Below are 15,206 nucleotides of genomic sequence, written 5' to 3' on the forward strand. Positions count from 1 at the left end.
TTTGGGCTCGTTGCTGCAGCTCCCTGGGGGCTTCTGCCCTGTGGCTGCTGGGTGGTTCCCCTGGGGCTGTCCTCTGCTCTTCTCTAAGAGGGTTGCGGTAGTCCTGGCGATGGTTCGCCTGGGGTTCCTCTGCTCTGGGGGGCCTTTGGATGTTTGTGTCTCAACTCTCCTCTGTGTCTGTCTCGGGTCCAGGGGGGCAGGTCTGTGGCTCCTCACACTTGTTATTGCATATTTTCATGGAGAAACCTTATACACACAAGCATGCTCACACTTACACCCACAGGTGTTTGGATTCAGGTGTTAACAGATGCACAGATGTTCTAAATTGAGCCACAGTTGCCACTAAATACAGACATCTTGCATTCATTAGTACCATGCACTTTTCGGTAACATTGCTGTTATATATGAAGCAGTCTCCTAGTATCTTGTATTCTCTCCATCCTTCTTTCTCTCCTGTATTCTCTTCTCCTATCCATTTTTTCTTTTTGCCCCACCTCTCTCTCTTTCTTGCTTCTTTTTTTTCTCCTTTCTGTCTCTGTGTCCATTGCAATTGAAATAATCCCAAAGCAGTTTCTGATCGTTTTTTTTAATATATATCAAGCAGAGCATTATAGCGTAAGCCGTAATGCTCCAGTTGTGAAAGTAAGTTGGTTGGGCTTCTTCTTGGCACTCAGACAACAATTCTGAGTGCTACTCTGCCGGACAGGACATGGTACAAATCTATCTGTGCATACTACATTATTCTTGAGTTTAGCTTTCCAATGCATTGTTTCAAGGAGTCATTCAGGTTAATAAATATCAATAAATGTCATAAAAATGTTAATTAAAATATTTCAATTAAATATATAAATAATTTTGCCTGGAAACATCTGGTTGGAATCTTCCCTGATTAATCCTGAATATAAAAATTTAATGTGCCTGGTGGCAGGAAGCATAGATGTATGTGACCATGTATGATCACAAGCATGTCCCAAAGATGTTCTTAATTTTCCTTCCCCAGTCCTTTATGTTTAGAGCCAAGGAGCTGAGGTTTTAACCACAAACATGAAAACAAAGAAGCATGTTGAAGGTTTTAGCATAAACAATGTGTTATGAGTTTCTTCAGCAACGAAGAGAGCAAAACCCTCAGATTATCTTGGTTTATACATCTGCTTCTCTGCACAGTTTACACACACACACACACACACACACACACACACACTCTTGTTTTGCTATATGTAGTGAGGACCATGTGTTGACTCCCATTGACTTCCATTGATTTTCAGTCATTTTCAACCCTTTCTATGCCCTAACCCTGACAATAACCCTAAACCTAACCATTACCAGTGCATGTCTAACCCTAACCTTAACCTAAAGTCAATTCATACCTTAGTCCTAAACCTAACCGTTAGCAAAATAGGTCGTGAGGACCAGCAAAATGTCCTCACTTTGGTACAAACGGACCTCAATTTGATGGTGAAATCGGGAAAATGGTTCTCACTGTGATGCCAAGACAGGAACACACACACACACACACTGTAGTGTCTTGCTATACTTACAGGGACCTTGCATTGACTACCTTTAATTGCTATAGCCTAAGCCCGACCCTTACCCTAAAGCTAACCCTTACCAGTATATACCTTACCCTTAGAGAAGTTAACTGTTTCAGCCAGGTCCTTTTCAGAACCAGGCAGGCAGCCATAATGAGGCTCAGCACCTACTTCCCAGAGGATTGACCTCAGGAAATAGAAGAGAAGACCGCCCCCTTTGTCGGTGTCCGGCCACATTTCTTTTTACATTTACAGCTGTATGTTGAGATGGAAAAGACGATACAGCGACCATGCAATACAAAAAAGAAAAGATGGAAATAAATGGGAATGGCGATGATAAAGAAGACTGAGCCTGAGATGCAGGTGACGAAGATGATGATGACAGAACAAGAGGTGCAAAAGGAGTCTGGGCTCTGATGCTCAGGGGTGTCGATAAATGGGCCCTGGGACTTCGAGGCAATGATTAGCAGGCTCTGGAGCTCTCAGGTGACGATGAGCGTGCTCTTGTGCTCTCAGATGGCATGATCGGGCTCTTAGGCTATTAGGCGGATGAACAGTGGGCTCAGATGCAAAAAGAAACGACCTGTCCAGCTGCTGCTTCTGCTGTTGCTGCTGGATGTGGCACTGGTTGCCAGAAAATGCAGGAGAGGCAGCTGGTGACACTGAATAAGATGTGGAGACATCAGCCTAAACCTCTGGAAGTGGAGTGGAAACCTTGTGACGGTGACGATGTGGTGATGTTTTAACAAGCACTCGGCCGGGCACTCAGGGACTAGAGCGGAAGTGTCAGCTGGACCCTTATAGGTTGGAGTGGAGGCGTCAGCCAGACCTTTGATGTCTGGAGCAGAGGCTTAAGCCAGATCGTCCGAGGCTGGAGCAGAGCCATCAGTCGGACCCTTGGATGCTGGAGTAGAGACGTTGGCCAGACATTTGAAGGCTGGAGCAGAGGCTTAAGTCAGATCCTCAGAGGCTGAAGCAGAGGCATCAGTCAGACTCTTGGATGCTGGAGCAGAGACGTTGGCCAGACTCTTGAAGGCTGGAGCAGAGGTTTTAGCCAGATCCTCCGAGGCTGGAGCAGAGGCATCAGTAGAGACGTCGACCAGACCCTTTGATCCTGGAGCAGAGACGTCAGCTGGACCTTTGGAGATAGGTGCAGTGGCTGCCAGCTGTCGGTGCTGTCCATGGCGAGCAGAAGAGGGAGAAGCATGAGGCAAAGCATGTGCTAAGGATGGTGGAGTAGACCACGGCTGAGGTGTGTAACTCTCCTGACTCAGGCGGAAGGACTGGCGCTGAGCGCCAGTTCCAGCTCGGTGATGAGTGAAAAATACATAAATCGCATCTTGCAGAGCTCGAAAATAAAAAGCTTAGCCTAGTGTATGATTGTGAATAAACAAATGTTGCAACCATTGTTCACAGAGGCATCAGTTTGTCTTTGTTGGGTTTAATTGCTTGTGGATTGTTGCTATTACTGCCTGGACCACATCAGCCAGGGCTAATTAAATATCCAATGCGGAATTTTGGCCAATGTGATAGTTGCTTTTTGTAATCTAGCAGATGAGAAAAAAACAAGTCTGAAGTGAGTGTTAAAAAGAGTTGTCCACTGTGATATGCTGACCAACTCTAAAAAAATGTTGTCCTTTTACAGGTAAAACCCAGTCTAACAATTGATTTACAACTAAAAGATATTTTAAATAAATGTAATAATTTCACTAAATAAAAGGAGTTTCATATTCAGATTTGTTTTTTATGTGATGAGCTTTCAACATGGAACCATGCTATAAATGCTTATGGATAATTCAACAAGTATTTAGTCTTTGTGAGTTCCTATTATGTCCTATAGGGTCTTGTACAACGGCAGACACACTAACCCCAGCTGGGGATATCATAAACATAGGTTCTGTTTGGAGAGACGAATTCACTCTTTGAGAAAGATGCTTAAATCGTATTTTGGCTTAAATAAGGACAATTCTAAACCATATAATAAAAAAATAGCTGTTCTTTGGAGATGAAAAAATCAAAGCTCAAGGCTTGTTTAATGCTACAAATCTATAATTTAGTAACTAAGTAATTATTGTTACATTGCATAAAGCTGGAAATGTGACCTTGAATTTTCCAGTTTGTAGTTACCAAGTAGCTTAATTGACTTTTTTGTCATAATTTATTTAGGGATGTGTTTGTGTACATTTACTGACTTTATCCTTGTAGCCTAACGAATCTAGCTTCTTTATTGAATGACACGATAGTTCAGTTCCATTATCTCTGACACTGACCCTCATCCAGACTTTAACCAGTTGTGCCTGACAGCATAATATTCCCTTTTAGATTATACTTGTTATTGTGTGACTAATCCGGCTAAAATTAGAAAAATCCATTGACAGTTGTGAAGAGCCCTGCTGAGAGCATGTTTATTTCCTTACCTCATTCCACCTCAGCCCAGATTAAAATACCCACGACATCTCAGCCATGGAACATTTCCTGAGGTAACAAATCTCAGATCCTCCCTCACCTACCTGACGAGACAGACACTAATGCAGTTTTCCTGCTGAGAGCTTTAGAATATGCCCTGAGGACATTATCTGGCGGTGGAAGGAGTACTTCAAGGATCTCCACAACCCTGCCATCACGCATTCCCTGGTGGAAACAGAGGCTGGGGACTCGGGGTTGGACCCTTTCATCACCCAGGCTGAAGTCACCGAGATGGTTATAAAGCTCCGCGGTGGGAAGGCTTCGGGGGTGGATGAGATCCGCCCTGAGTACCTCAAATCTCTGGATGTTGTGGGGCTATCATGGTTGACATGCCTCTTCAACATTACGTGGCGGCCGGGGACAGTGCCTCTGGACTGGCAGACTGGGGTGGTCCTGATGGCCCCATCTAGCCAAGAGCTTCAGCATGGGCTGGGGCGGTTCGCAGCCGAGTGTGAAGCGGCTGGGATGAAGATCAGCTCCTCCAAGTCAGAGGCCATGATACTCGACCGGAAAAGGTTCACTTGCCATCTTCAGGTTGGATGGGAGTTCCTGCCTCAAGTGGAGGAGTTCAAATATCTCGGGGTCTTGTTCACGAGTGAGGGAAGAATGGAGCGGGAGATCGACAGACGGATCAGTGCGGCTGCCGCAGTAATGGGGTCACTGTGTCGGTCCGTTGTGGTGAAGAGAGAGCTGAGCCGAAAAACTAAGCTCTTGATTTACTGGTCGGTCTACGTTCCTATTCTATGGCCATGAATTTTGGGTCATGACCGAAAGAACGAGATCCCAGATACAAGCGGCTGAAATGAGCTTCCTCCGTAGGGTAGCCGGGCACTCCCTTAGAGATAGGGTGTGGAGCTCGGCCATCCGGGAGGGGCTCAGAGTAGAGCCGCTGCTCCTCCACATCGAGAAGAGCCAGTTGAGGTGGCTCGGGCATCTATACCGGATGCCTCCTGGACGCCTTTGTTGGACCACTTGTTTGCTGAGTATTGGACTATCTGCACGTTGTTGGACGTCACTGTGCCGCTCCAATGGCATCCGCCATTTTGTACCCAGGACAGCCCACTCCTACATATCCCATCGAGCATTGCGACTGATATGACTGGGCGTCCCAAGTCTGACGTCACAGGACGCTATATAGGAAGCTCATGTTTGAAAACTTGCCTTCTGCTAGAAACCGGTCTAGTGACTGAAGCGCGCCACTTCAAGAGAAGAGCTCTTTGCAGAGTTTCATTCATTCTCTCTTGTTGGACAACGAACAATTCATAACTGAGGTTTTTGGACTAAGAAGGCCAGAGATTTCACTTTGCCGATCGAAGACGTGAGCTAAACACGTAACTGAGAACACGGAGTTTCGGAGAGACAAACCGCTACCGTGTTTCATTTCCAAGTCGACTTTGATGGTCAGATCATATTTTTCCTTTTTGTCAAGAAGACCAAAGGACGAAGACTGACCGCTTTCCCTGAAGTTGATTGTGGACGCACAATTAACTTACCCCCACTTTTCCTCGCTCGAATTCCCTCGCTCAGGAAGAAGACGACACCAAGTAAAACCCATTTTTTTTATTTAATCTTTTATTTCTTTATTAGAAGGCCTGGGCAGGGTCAGAGGTTGTAGAAGCGATCAGAATCGCTGGTTAGGATCTCATGTGTTCTGAATAATATGTGCATGTAACCTTGCTTATTGAAACTTTGATGTGTTATGTTGATGTCGGGATCCGCCGCGGTCCTAGAGCTGTTTGTGTTTTACTATCTGAGAGTCAATGCGGGTGCGTTGCAAGACTGGACTGTTAAAACGACCTCATGGTAAAATTCTCCATTTCCCTTTGTCTTCAATCTCACTGTGCTAGCTTGCCGCCAAAAATTAGAATCCTTTGTGCTCAGGAGTTAGGGGGAAGTTTTATGATCAGAAGACCATAAAGGACAGTCGGAGCTGCGCTCCAACCCCCACCATTCGCCACCACACCACCATTCATATCCTCATTTTCCTTCGTCTGTAGTGTCATAAACTGCTGGTTGATTCAATACATACCCACTACCGTTCGTTGATTTTTGCTTATTTAGATGTGTTACCCCTGTGTTTGTAGAATTTTGCATGTTGAGTAGGTGATGATTAATAAATATTCACATAGATAAAGAGAGAGCGTTTTGTGTTTCATTGTGTGCAAAAAGGGATGTGTCAGTCAAAATAAGGTTCAAGTTCCACACGTTTCGGCAGAAACGGTCGATTAAACAGTGACATCTCCGGCAATAGTTATTAATTATTACGGAGTATTCAACGGTTGTAATTGTCAGAGGCGTTGAGCCACAATTACAACACCAGAAACATCTCTGGTCTCGATTCATAAATGAGGATTTTTGGTTAAGAAATTGATTTAGTCAGATTATGATTTGTAATTATAATTATTGATCAAGATTAATCAATCAATAATCATAATCCTAACACCTTCCTCGGGAGGTGTTCCAGGCACGTCCCAACGGGAGGAGGCCCAGGGCATGCTGGAGGGACTATGTCTCTCGGCTGGCCTGGGAACGCCTTGGGCTCCCCCGGAGGAGCTGGAGGAGGTGTCTGGGGAGAGGGATGTCTGGGTGTCTCTGCTGAGTCTGCTGCCCCCGCGACCCAGTCCCGGATAAGCGGAAGACGAGGAGTACGAGTACAAGTACGAGTGGACACAATATCTTAACTGGAAGCTATAATATTTACTCTCACTCACTTAAAACTGTGCACTTATATTTATATTATATTGTAGATATGTTTGTACTGTTTAATTTGTATTGTATTGCACCGACTACGCCAAAACAAATTCCTTGTATGTCCAAAAACGTACTTGGCAATAAAGCTTTTCTGATTCTGATTCTGATTCTGATTCTAATATGATAACAATGATAATAGATTTAGGATCAAACCTTTAGAATCAGAACCTCTCATCTGCCTAGGGTTAAGGTTCATTGAATTTTTGCATTATATAGTCAGACAGCCCACAGAGCACTGCACTCACTTACCAACATGACTAGTTGAATTCACACAATGCAACTTTCACAAGAGTTTGGAACATGACTATACAAGCAGACAAAAAGACATAAAGCCAGGTTGTTGAGGACATATTATGAGGACATAGTATGAGAACCTATAGTTACAGTGAAAAGTTCATATTCACTCATTAGAGGCATGACTATGCTGGAAACGTTTTTTTTTTTTTTTTTTGTAATTATTGCATTATTACATCAGACCAATAAAAAACATTTTTAAGACAGACATTTTGGGCTTAATGAAAATTATGTTTAATACCTGCTTAAAAGTTCTTTTCCAAAGGTTTATTTAATCTGACAAATGAGCCTCATCAGGGTGTATATTCTAGTTTATTAAATATGACTCTACATACAGTACATTCACCTGAATCTTTTCATAAGCAGTGTTGAATGTTCTAAAATGCATTAACCTGACAAGACCAAGGTCTTTTAACTTCTCACCAGTGATGATGACTGAGTGCAGCTGGTCTATTGACTGAAAAACACTTTATTTTATGGGACCACATCGAAACTGCTGAAACACCAGTGTTACTAACAATGAATTGAGTTTTATATCACCATGGACTTAGAGGGTAGTGAGGCCAAGCTCCAAAATGAACAGATTCATGCTCAGCTGTAATTTGCACCCACACACACACACACACTTGGACACACCAAATGCTTTTGATGTATAGGTTTTATGGTTGTAGCAAAAGAAGAGTGCTTACACATTCTTTGACGTGACATCAGATAAACTGGCTAAGTAATTCTTTAAAATTATGAATTTCAGGCTGAAATTACTTATGTTGATTTTATGTCTATAATTAGTGTGTGTAAAATTCTAAGCCCGACATCAAACCATAGCTAAGAGTGCATTATGTAGCAACACATACTATATTCAAGTAGAAACCAAAGGATCAGCACTGCAATGTTTCAAGAGAGCAACTCCTACACATCAGTGAGTCCTCTCTAGGCAGTGTCTCCTCTATCTTAATTGAACCAGAGAGTTTTTCGGAGATCCTGGTTGGAAGCGAGTCAACTCTCTGTGGGATCTACTGAAGGTGCAGTTGAAGTAAACAAGCATGAAAGCTTGTCGAACTACACCAGGGGGAACTCAATGAATTAGTACTGTGTACTTTTTAGTAACATTGTTGTTACATATGTGTTTGTTTGTCCCTGTGTTTCTTTTATCTCTCTTTCTGCAGATCTAGAAGCAGACTTCTAGGGTGTTGTCTTGTTTCCTCTTCATCCTTCCTTTTCTCCTGTATTGTTATCTCCTCTCCTTTTTAACTTTGTGTGCCACCTCTCTCCCTTTCTTCCTTCTATTTTATTTTCCTCTTTCTCTGTGTCCATTGCATTTTAAATAATCCCAAAGCAATTTCTAATACATTGTTTTTAAATGTATCAAGCAGAGCATTATAGTAAAAGCTAAAATGCTAAAATTGTGAAAGTCAATCTGTTGGGCTTCTTCTTGACACACTATGCTTCACTGATACCTGACTTGGTGTACACACCCTAGATATCGTGCTCCTATTGCCAGGCTTCCAGATGCTTTGTGCGGACTGCAATGCTGTCCTATTGGGGTAAAACAGAGTAGGTGGGATCTGCTTTTATATAAACGAAGGCTGGTAGATTGATGTCACACTGCTGCAGAAGACATGTACTCTTCACCTAGCGTAAATTTTTATAACCTGCAGACCCTTTTATTCATAGAGGGAGTTCTTCTAGTTCATTGTGATCAGTGTTTACATCCCTCCATTCTGCTCTTCAGAAGCATGAAGAGAGCTTGGTGACCTGATGAATGACACAGAGAAAAAACACCCAGACTCTCTCATGATTGATCTTGGGGATTTTAACAGCGCAAATATCTCTAATGAACTACTTTGATACAGACAGTATGTTAATTACCCGATCAGAGATAAAAACACACTAGACAACTGTTACACAGCTTTAAAAGATACATACTCATCCCTCATGCAGATTTAGGACTCTCTGATCACTGCCTGCTTCATCTCATACCAACTTACAAGCAGAAACTGGAAGCCTCTAAGCCTGTGGTTCGGACTGTTAGAAAGTAGATTGATGAGTCAAAACAGATGCTACAGAACTGCCTTGATTGCACAGATTGGAATGTTTTCGAAGCTTCTGTCTCTGATTTAAACCAACTAACTGATGTAGAGACATCATACATCAACGTCTGTGAGGACATGAGTGTGCAGACCAAGACCTTTCACAGTTTCAGCACCAAAAATCATGGTTTTCTTCACATCTAAGTAAGCTTCGTGAGACCAAATGTGAGGCTTACCACAGTGTAGACCAGGCCCTGTATGAGCAGGCAAGAAACCAACTGACAAAGGAGATCAACTAGCTAAATGTTTCTACAGTGAGAAAATAAAAAAAAAGCTTCTCAGCTCACAACACTATTTTAGCGTGGAAGAGTCTGCATCCCCAACTACAGGAGCCCTACCCCCCATGCTGTGATGACACCCCACCTGGCTGAGGATCTGAAGTGTTTCTTTTGTATGTTTGATTACCAGCCTTTCACATCTTACTCTCACACAAAGCGTCTACCTGCATCTCCCAAGAATAACTCTACAGCCCCCTCTTCTCTCCTCCTGCCTGCTCTAAAGATCAACAAAGATATTAATAGGGTCACCCAGAGCTGGAAGAAAGCTCTGGGTCTACATTTGGGTCATGCACCATCTCAACCACCTGGGGGCTCACAGTGCAGGCCTCCACCTGCCAATAGATTACCAGCTTCCTGACTTACAAGCAGCAGCAGGTGAGGCTGGAAAGCATTTTCTCTCACTCATTAACCATCTGTTATGATTCTGGCCTGTCTGCCTGCTCTGCTCTCACTCATGCTCTCTCAACTCATCTGCTTCACCTGTCTGCTGCTGCGCAATCACCGTCATGCCACACACCTGTGGAGCTGCAGTTATATACAGCTATCTGACAGGCAGACGGTGCCAGATTTTCAAAAACATTTGTGAGTAGTTATCCAGCGTTCCTTCCTGACTGATCTTGTTCTCTGACCTTGCCTTGCCTCATGGATTTTGCCTTCTTGCCTGCCCCTTGTCTGACGGATTGGGTTTCTGGATTTCGACTGTTTTCTGCCTCTGGTTTTATGCCTCTGCCTGCCCCTTGTCTGACGGCTCTAGCCCTGGAATTCGACCCTGTTTCTGTCCCTGGATTTACGCCTCAGCCTAACCACTGGTTTATTCAGCCTGAGCCCGCCTGGCTCTCTAGTCCGCCTGGAATTATTGTCAAGAGGACAATCACAGCTCTCTGTGTTCCTGTTACAGCTTCAGCTGATTCCTCGGAGGATTTGGATCAGTCGGCAATCCGACTTCAGTCTGTTGGACGCTTCCTCATTAACTGTCTGGATCACTTCCTCCTCTGGATTCTGTGCCTCATCCCCAGACTGAGAAGGTTAGTGGCTTTATCTAACTCCTTGCAAATCCAGAGTTTTATTCAGCCACTAACTAGTCTCTCTGTTCTCAGTGGTTCCTGGAAGCTGACTGCTATTCTCCTGCTCTCTGATCCCGAGTTTCTGAATAAACCTTTTAACTTATCACTTTGTGTTTGGCTGAATTTGGGTTCTCTGTCTCTGGTCGTGATATCATCAGCACCCGACGCTCCCCTTACCATCCTCAACAACACGGTGTCTACTGCGGATTACTACCGGTTCCCAGAAACCATGGCAACTCAAGAAGTATAACCTTCCACAGGAGCTGGTGGGCATCCTTGTTGGGACCCACAGCCATGGTTACATGTACAGACTTTTCTGGAACTTTCAAAATAAATTGCATTTAACCTACTTCCGGCACAGCCGAGGAAAGGGGAACTTCCCATGATGCCACTGGCCGTATAAAACCCCACCTTTCCAAGAAATTGATTTCTTCCATGCCAGTGACGACCGGGACAGGAGGGACACAGCGTGCTGATGTCTCTTTGCAGGCAAACAGACAAACTCTTCAAACTGAATCCAAGGGTGTCATAAGATCACGCGATCATATGCACAAAGTTAAGTACGAATGAATTGCTGTATGTGTATCTGGTATTCATTCATAAAAAGGGGTAATTAAGGTACAAGCGTAGCTTGACTTTCTCTCTGAGATCTGCAGAAGCAAACTGTTTCCAGAGAGTTCCCAGCAAGCCGAGTGAAGCAGTTTCTGAAAGGAGGACAACAGGGACTGCATCACCAGTAACTTGCAGTTTGGTCCCCCCCCCCCCCGCCACCAATAGCTCCAGAGGTTAGTTGAAGCTAACCTTCATTCAAAGTGGATGTTTTCGTCAAACCTCATCGCCCCAGACAATGTTTCCTCAGCACGGTTCGTGAGGTTAGGTTTGGGCCGAGAGATAGAAGTACTTAGAATAAAAGAATCTAAAAGTTTTTCATTTTATGAAGTTTGGTTTTGTTTGTGTTGAACTCAGTTATCTTGGTGCTAGCAGGCTATCCTCTCACCACGTGCTCAGTTTTGTGTTCTGTGTTTGTGTGTTTTTAAAGTTAAGACAAACTTTATTTAAAGGATGATTTTAAACACAGAAGATCAGCCATAACGTGCCGTCCGCGCTTATGTATGTTAACCCTTTTATTAACTGTATTTTAAAGGTGTGTGTTTGATTCTGGTGGTAAGCTATCAGCTTCTTTTGTTAACAGCTTTAACAGTTGTTAGCAGTTTTAACTGCAAACAGCGAAGAACACTTGCTTGCCTGCTAAAGAGTATTTACCCAGAAAGGTTGTTAGTTTTCAATCCAGTAAATAATAGTTCCCTAAACATTATTTTACTAAACTTGATAACTAAGTAAACACCATTAAGCCCAATTTCTCCAGAAAGATTTGGCTCTTTTCCAAAATATTTCCTTAAATATTTTACCATTTCCTTAATAATATTTCTTTAAATATTATTTTAATAAATAAAAGCAGCTAATGAGACACCGTTGAGAATTGGTCATCCAAAAAGTTGGTTTTATTCAGCAGATCACTCTTTAAAACATTATTTTATTAAAATAATATTTTATCTGATCTTGCATTGTGAATGGTTGTCTAAAGGTATGCTTATTATTGCCTAAGTTAGTTCCAAGACTAACTTAACTTCACTTCCAGATTCTTCAAGATAATCCTTGGTTCTCAAACATAAACATTGTATGGTAATGTTGCATCACTTTTCGGTCATCGTTTCAACCATCTTTAATCAACTTTCTTTAATTCTGCTTGGTAGTTTAGTTGGATTGTTTTAGCATAGTAAAGAGTTTGTTGATTGAAATATGTTTGACTTTGAGTTGACTTATTTGTGTTAATAAATTCTTGTATTTTAAGAAATTGAGTGAATTCATTCCGTGTGTGCAGAGTTTTGCTGTTCAATAATGTCTTGAGCTTGGCTCACCCTTTTCGATTTTGTCCTAATACCACCGCCTTACTGGGCAGGTATTCACAGGACAACCCTTAGCAGACCGAAATATGATTTGATAAAATATTAAAGAATTAATATAAAATTTTAAATAATATATTCAGATTCATAGTCACAACATCCTCTACTCTCCCAAAATAAGTCTGTTTTGTGCTCCTCCGTCACCTTTTGGTTTGACTCATCTACAAAGCAGGACAGGTCCAAACTGCAATGAACAATTAGATCAGCAGAGAGGATCATCCTGGCTAACCATTCCTCCATCCAGTAGTAGTACAGGTCTAGGGTCAGGAAAAGGGCAGCTAACATCTCGGTCAACCCCTCACATCCTGGGCACAAACTGTTGACTTTTACAGTGCCTTGCGAAAGTATTAGGCCCCTGTGAACTTTTCAACCTCTTGCTACATTTCAGGCTTCAAACATAAAGATATAAAATTCTAATTTTTTGTGAAGAATCAACAACGAGTGGGACACAATCGTAAAGTTGAATGAAATATATTGGATGTGTCAAACTTGTTTAACAAATAAAAAACTGAAAAGTGGGGCATGCAATATTATTTGGCCCCCTTGCATTAATACTTTGTAGCACCACCCTTTGCTGCATCATTGTCTTGTTGGAAGATAAATCTCCGTCCCGGTCTCAGGTCTCTTGCAGACTCCAGCAGGTTTTCTTCCAGAATGGTCCTGTATTTGGTTCCATCCATCTTCCCATCAATTTTGACCATCTTCCCTGTCCCTGCTGACGAAAAGCAGGCCCGAACCATGATGCTGCCACCACCATGTTTGACAGTGGGGATGGTGTGTTCAGGGTGATGTGATGAGCTGTGTTGCTTTAACGCCAAACATATCGTTTTGCATTGTGGCCAAACAGTTCGATTTTGGTTTCATCTGACCAGAGCACCTTCTTCCACATGTTTGGTGTATCTCCCAGGTGGCTTGTGGCAAACTTGAAACGAGACTTTTTATGGATATCTTTGAGAAATGGCTTTCTTCTTGCCACTCTTCCATAAAGGCCAGATTTGTGCAGTGTACGACTGATTGTTGTCCTTTGGACAGACTCTCCCACCTCAGCTGTAGATCTCTGCAGTTCATCCAGAGTGATCATGGGCCTCTTGGCTGCATCTCTGATTAGTCTTCTCCTTGTTTGAGATGAAAGTTTAGAGGGACAACCGGGTCTTGGTAGATCTGCAGTGGTCTGATACTCCTTCCATTTCAATATGATTGCTTGCACAGTGCTCCTTGGGATGCTTAAAGCTTGGGATGCTTAAAGCTTGGGAAATCTTTTTGTATCCAAATCCAGCTTTAAACTTCTCCACAACAGTATCTCGGACCTGCCTGGTATGTTCCTTGGTCTTCATGATGCTCTCTCCGCTTTGAACCCTGAGACTATCACAGAGCAGGTGCATTTATACGGAGACTTGATTACACACAGGTGGATTCTATTTATCATCAGTCATTTGGGACAACATTGAATCATTCAGAGATCCTCACTGAACTTTTGGAGTGAGTTTGCTGCACTGAAAGTAAAGGGGCCTAATAATATTGCACGCCCCACTTTTCAGTTTTTTATTTGTTAAAAAGGTTTGACACATCCAATAAATTTTATTCCACTTGTTGTTGATTCTTCACAAAAAATTTGTATTTTATATCGTTATGTTTGAAGCCTGAAACGTGGCAAAACTTTGAAAAGTTCAAGGGGACCTAATACTTTCGCGAGGCACTGTATCTACAGGTTAGCACTACACTACACTAATGGCAAAAACCTGCCATCACAGTGATAGTTTTTTTTCCCAGGTTGTCTCTGTTGAACACAATGGACACCTCACAGCCAAAGTAGTCAGCTACTCTGCTGGAAACAATTAAGCATATGTACACTATCACAACCTGCCTTCCATCTTTTATTTAAATAAAAAACACAAACTTGTACATACTGTTCCTTGTCCTTATTTACTTGTTTTTACATATTGTGGTTGTTGTTTGGACTGATGTAAGTGATGGAAACGTAAGTCAAGTTCCTGTTTGTGCACACAAACGTGGCCAAAAAAGTTGATTCAGATTCCTATTGTATGTTTACGGTTAACTTGATTCAGTTTACCAACTGCTTATTAATGTAATATCCTCTGCAAATGTATCATCAGGTTCTGGTTCATATCTTGTAATTTGTGCAGACAAGCTGATCCCATCCTGTCAGGCAGGAGAAGGTGGTCTCACTCTCTAAAAGGATTCACCTGGGTAACAGTGATGATGACAGTCCTTTCTCCATCTTTCAGAACACATACACTAATGCAGACAAGCTGCTGGAGGCAGCGGAGCAGCTGGCACAGACAGGAGAATGTGACCCTGAGGAAATCTACAAGGCAGCCAGACACCTGGAGGTGCGGATCCAGGACTTTGTTCGGCGGGTGGAGCACAGGAAGCTGCTGCTCGACATGTCTGTCTCCTTCCACACACACACCAAGGAGGTGGGCCATTACCTCTTATCTCACTTGACGTTTTCATAGTTTGTCATACAGTTGTTTAGACTCTGGATGCTGTGTTTGTGTGTGTATGCCCATGTCTAGCTGTGGTCGTGGATGGAGGAGCTACAGAAGCAGCTTCTTGAAGAGGTGAGCTGCGACTCAGTGGACTCGGTCCAGACTCTGATTCAACAGTTTCAGCAGCAACAGACGGCCACGCTGGAGGCGACGCTTAATGTGATTAAAGAAGGAGAGGAGTTAATGCAGCAGCTCAGGTAACACACTGCGGTTTGGTAAATGATAAAATAAGGACTCTTTAATACTCATTATGTCAATAG

General features: G+C 42.9%; 1 protein-coding gene across 3 annotated transcripts in view; it reads left to right on the forward strand.

The window, feature by feature from the left end:
* The window catches only part of kalrna (kalirin RhoGEF kinase a), a 255,676-nt gene that overhangs the window by 105,960 nt on the left and 134,510 nt on the right, over nt 1–15,206 (forward strand). For all 3 annotated transcript variants that reach the window (XM_047369632.1, XM_047369633.1, XM_047369634.1), the window contains exons 15-16: nt 14,683–14,874; nt 14,974–15,143. In XM_047369632.1, coding sequence (XP_047225588.1) covers nt 14,683–14,874; nt 14,974–15,143 — 362 coding nt within the window. The remainder of the gene's footprint in view (nt 1–14,682; nt 14,875–14,973; nt 15,144–15,206) is intronic.

The sequence above is a fragment of the Girardinichthys multiradiatus genome, chromosome 7 (assembly GCF_021462225.1).
Source record: "Girardinichthys multiradiatus isolate DD_20200921_A chromosome 7, DD_fGirMul_XY1, whole genome shotgun sequence".
In the NCBI taxonomy this organism is placed as follows: domain Eukaryota; kingdom Metazoa; phylum Chordata; class Actinopteri; order Cyprinodontiformes; family Goodeidae; genus Girardinichthys; species Girardinichthys multiradiatus.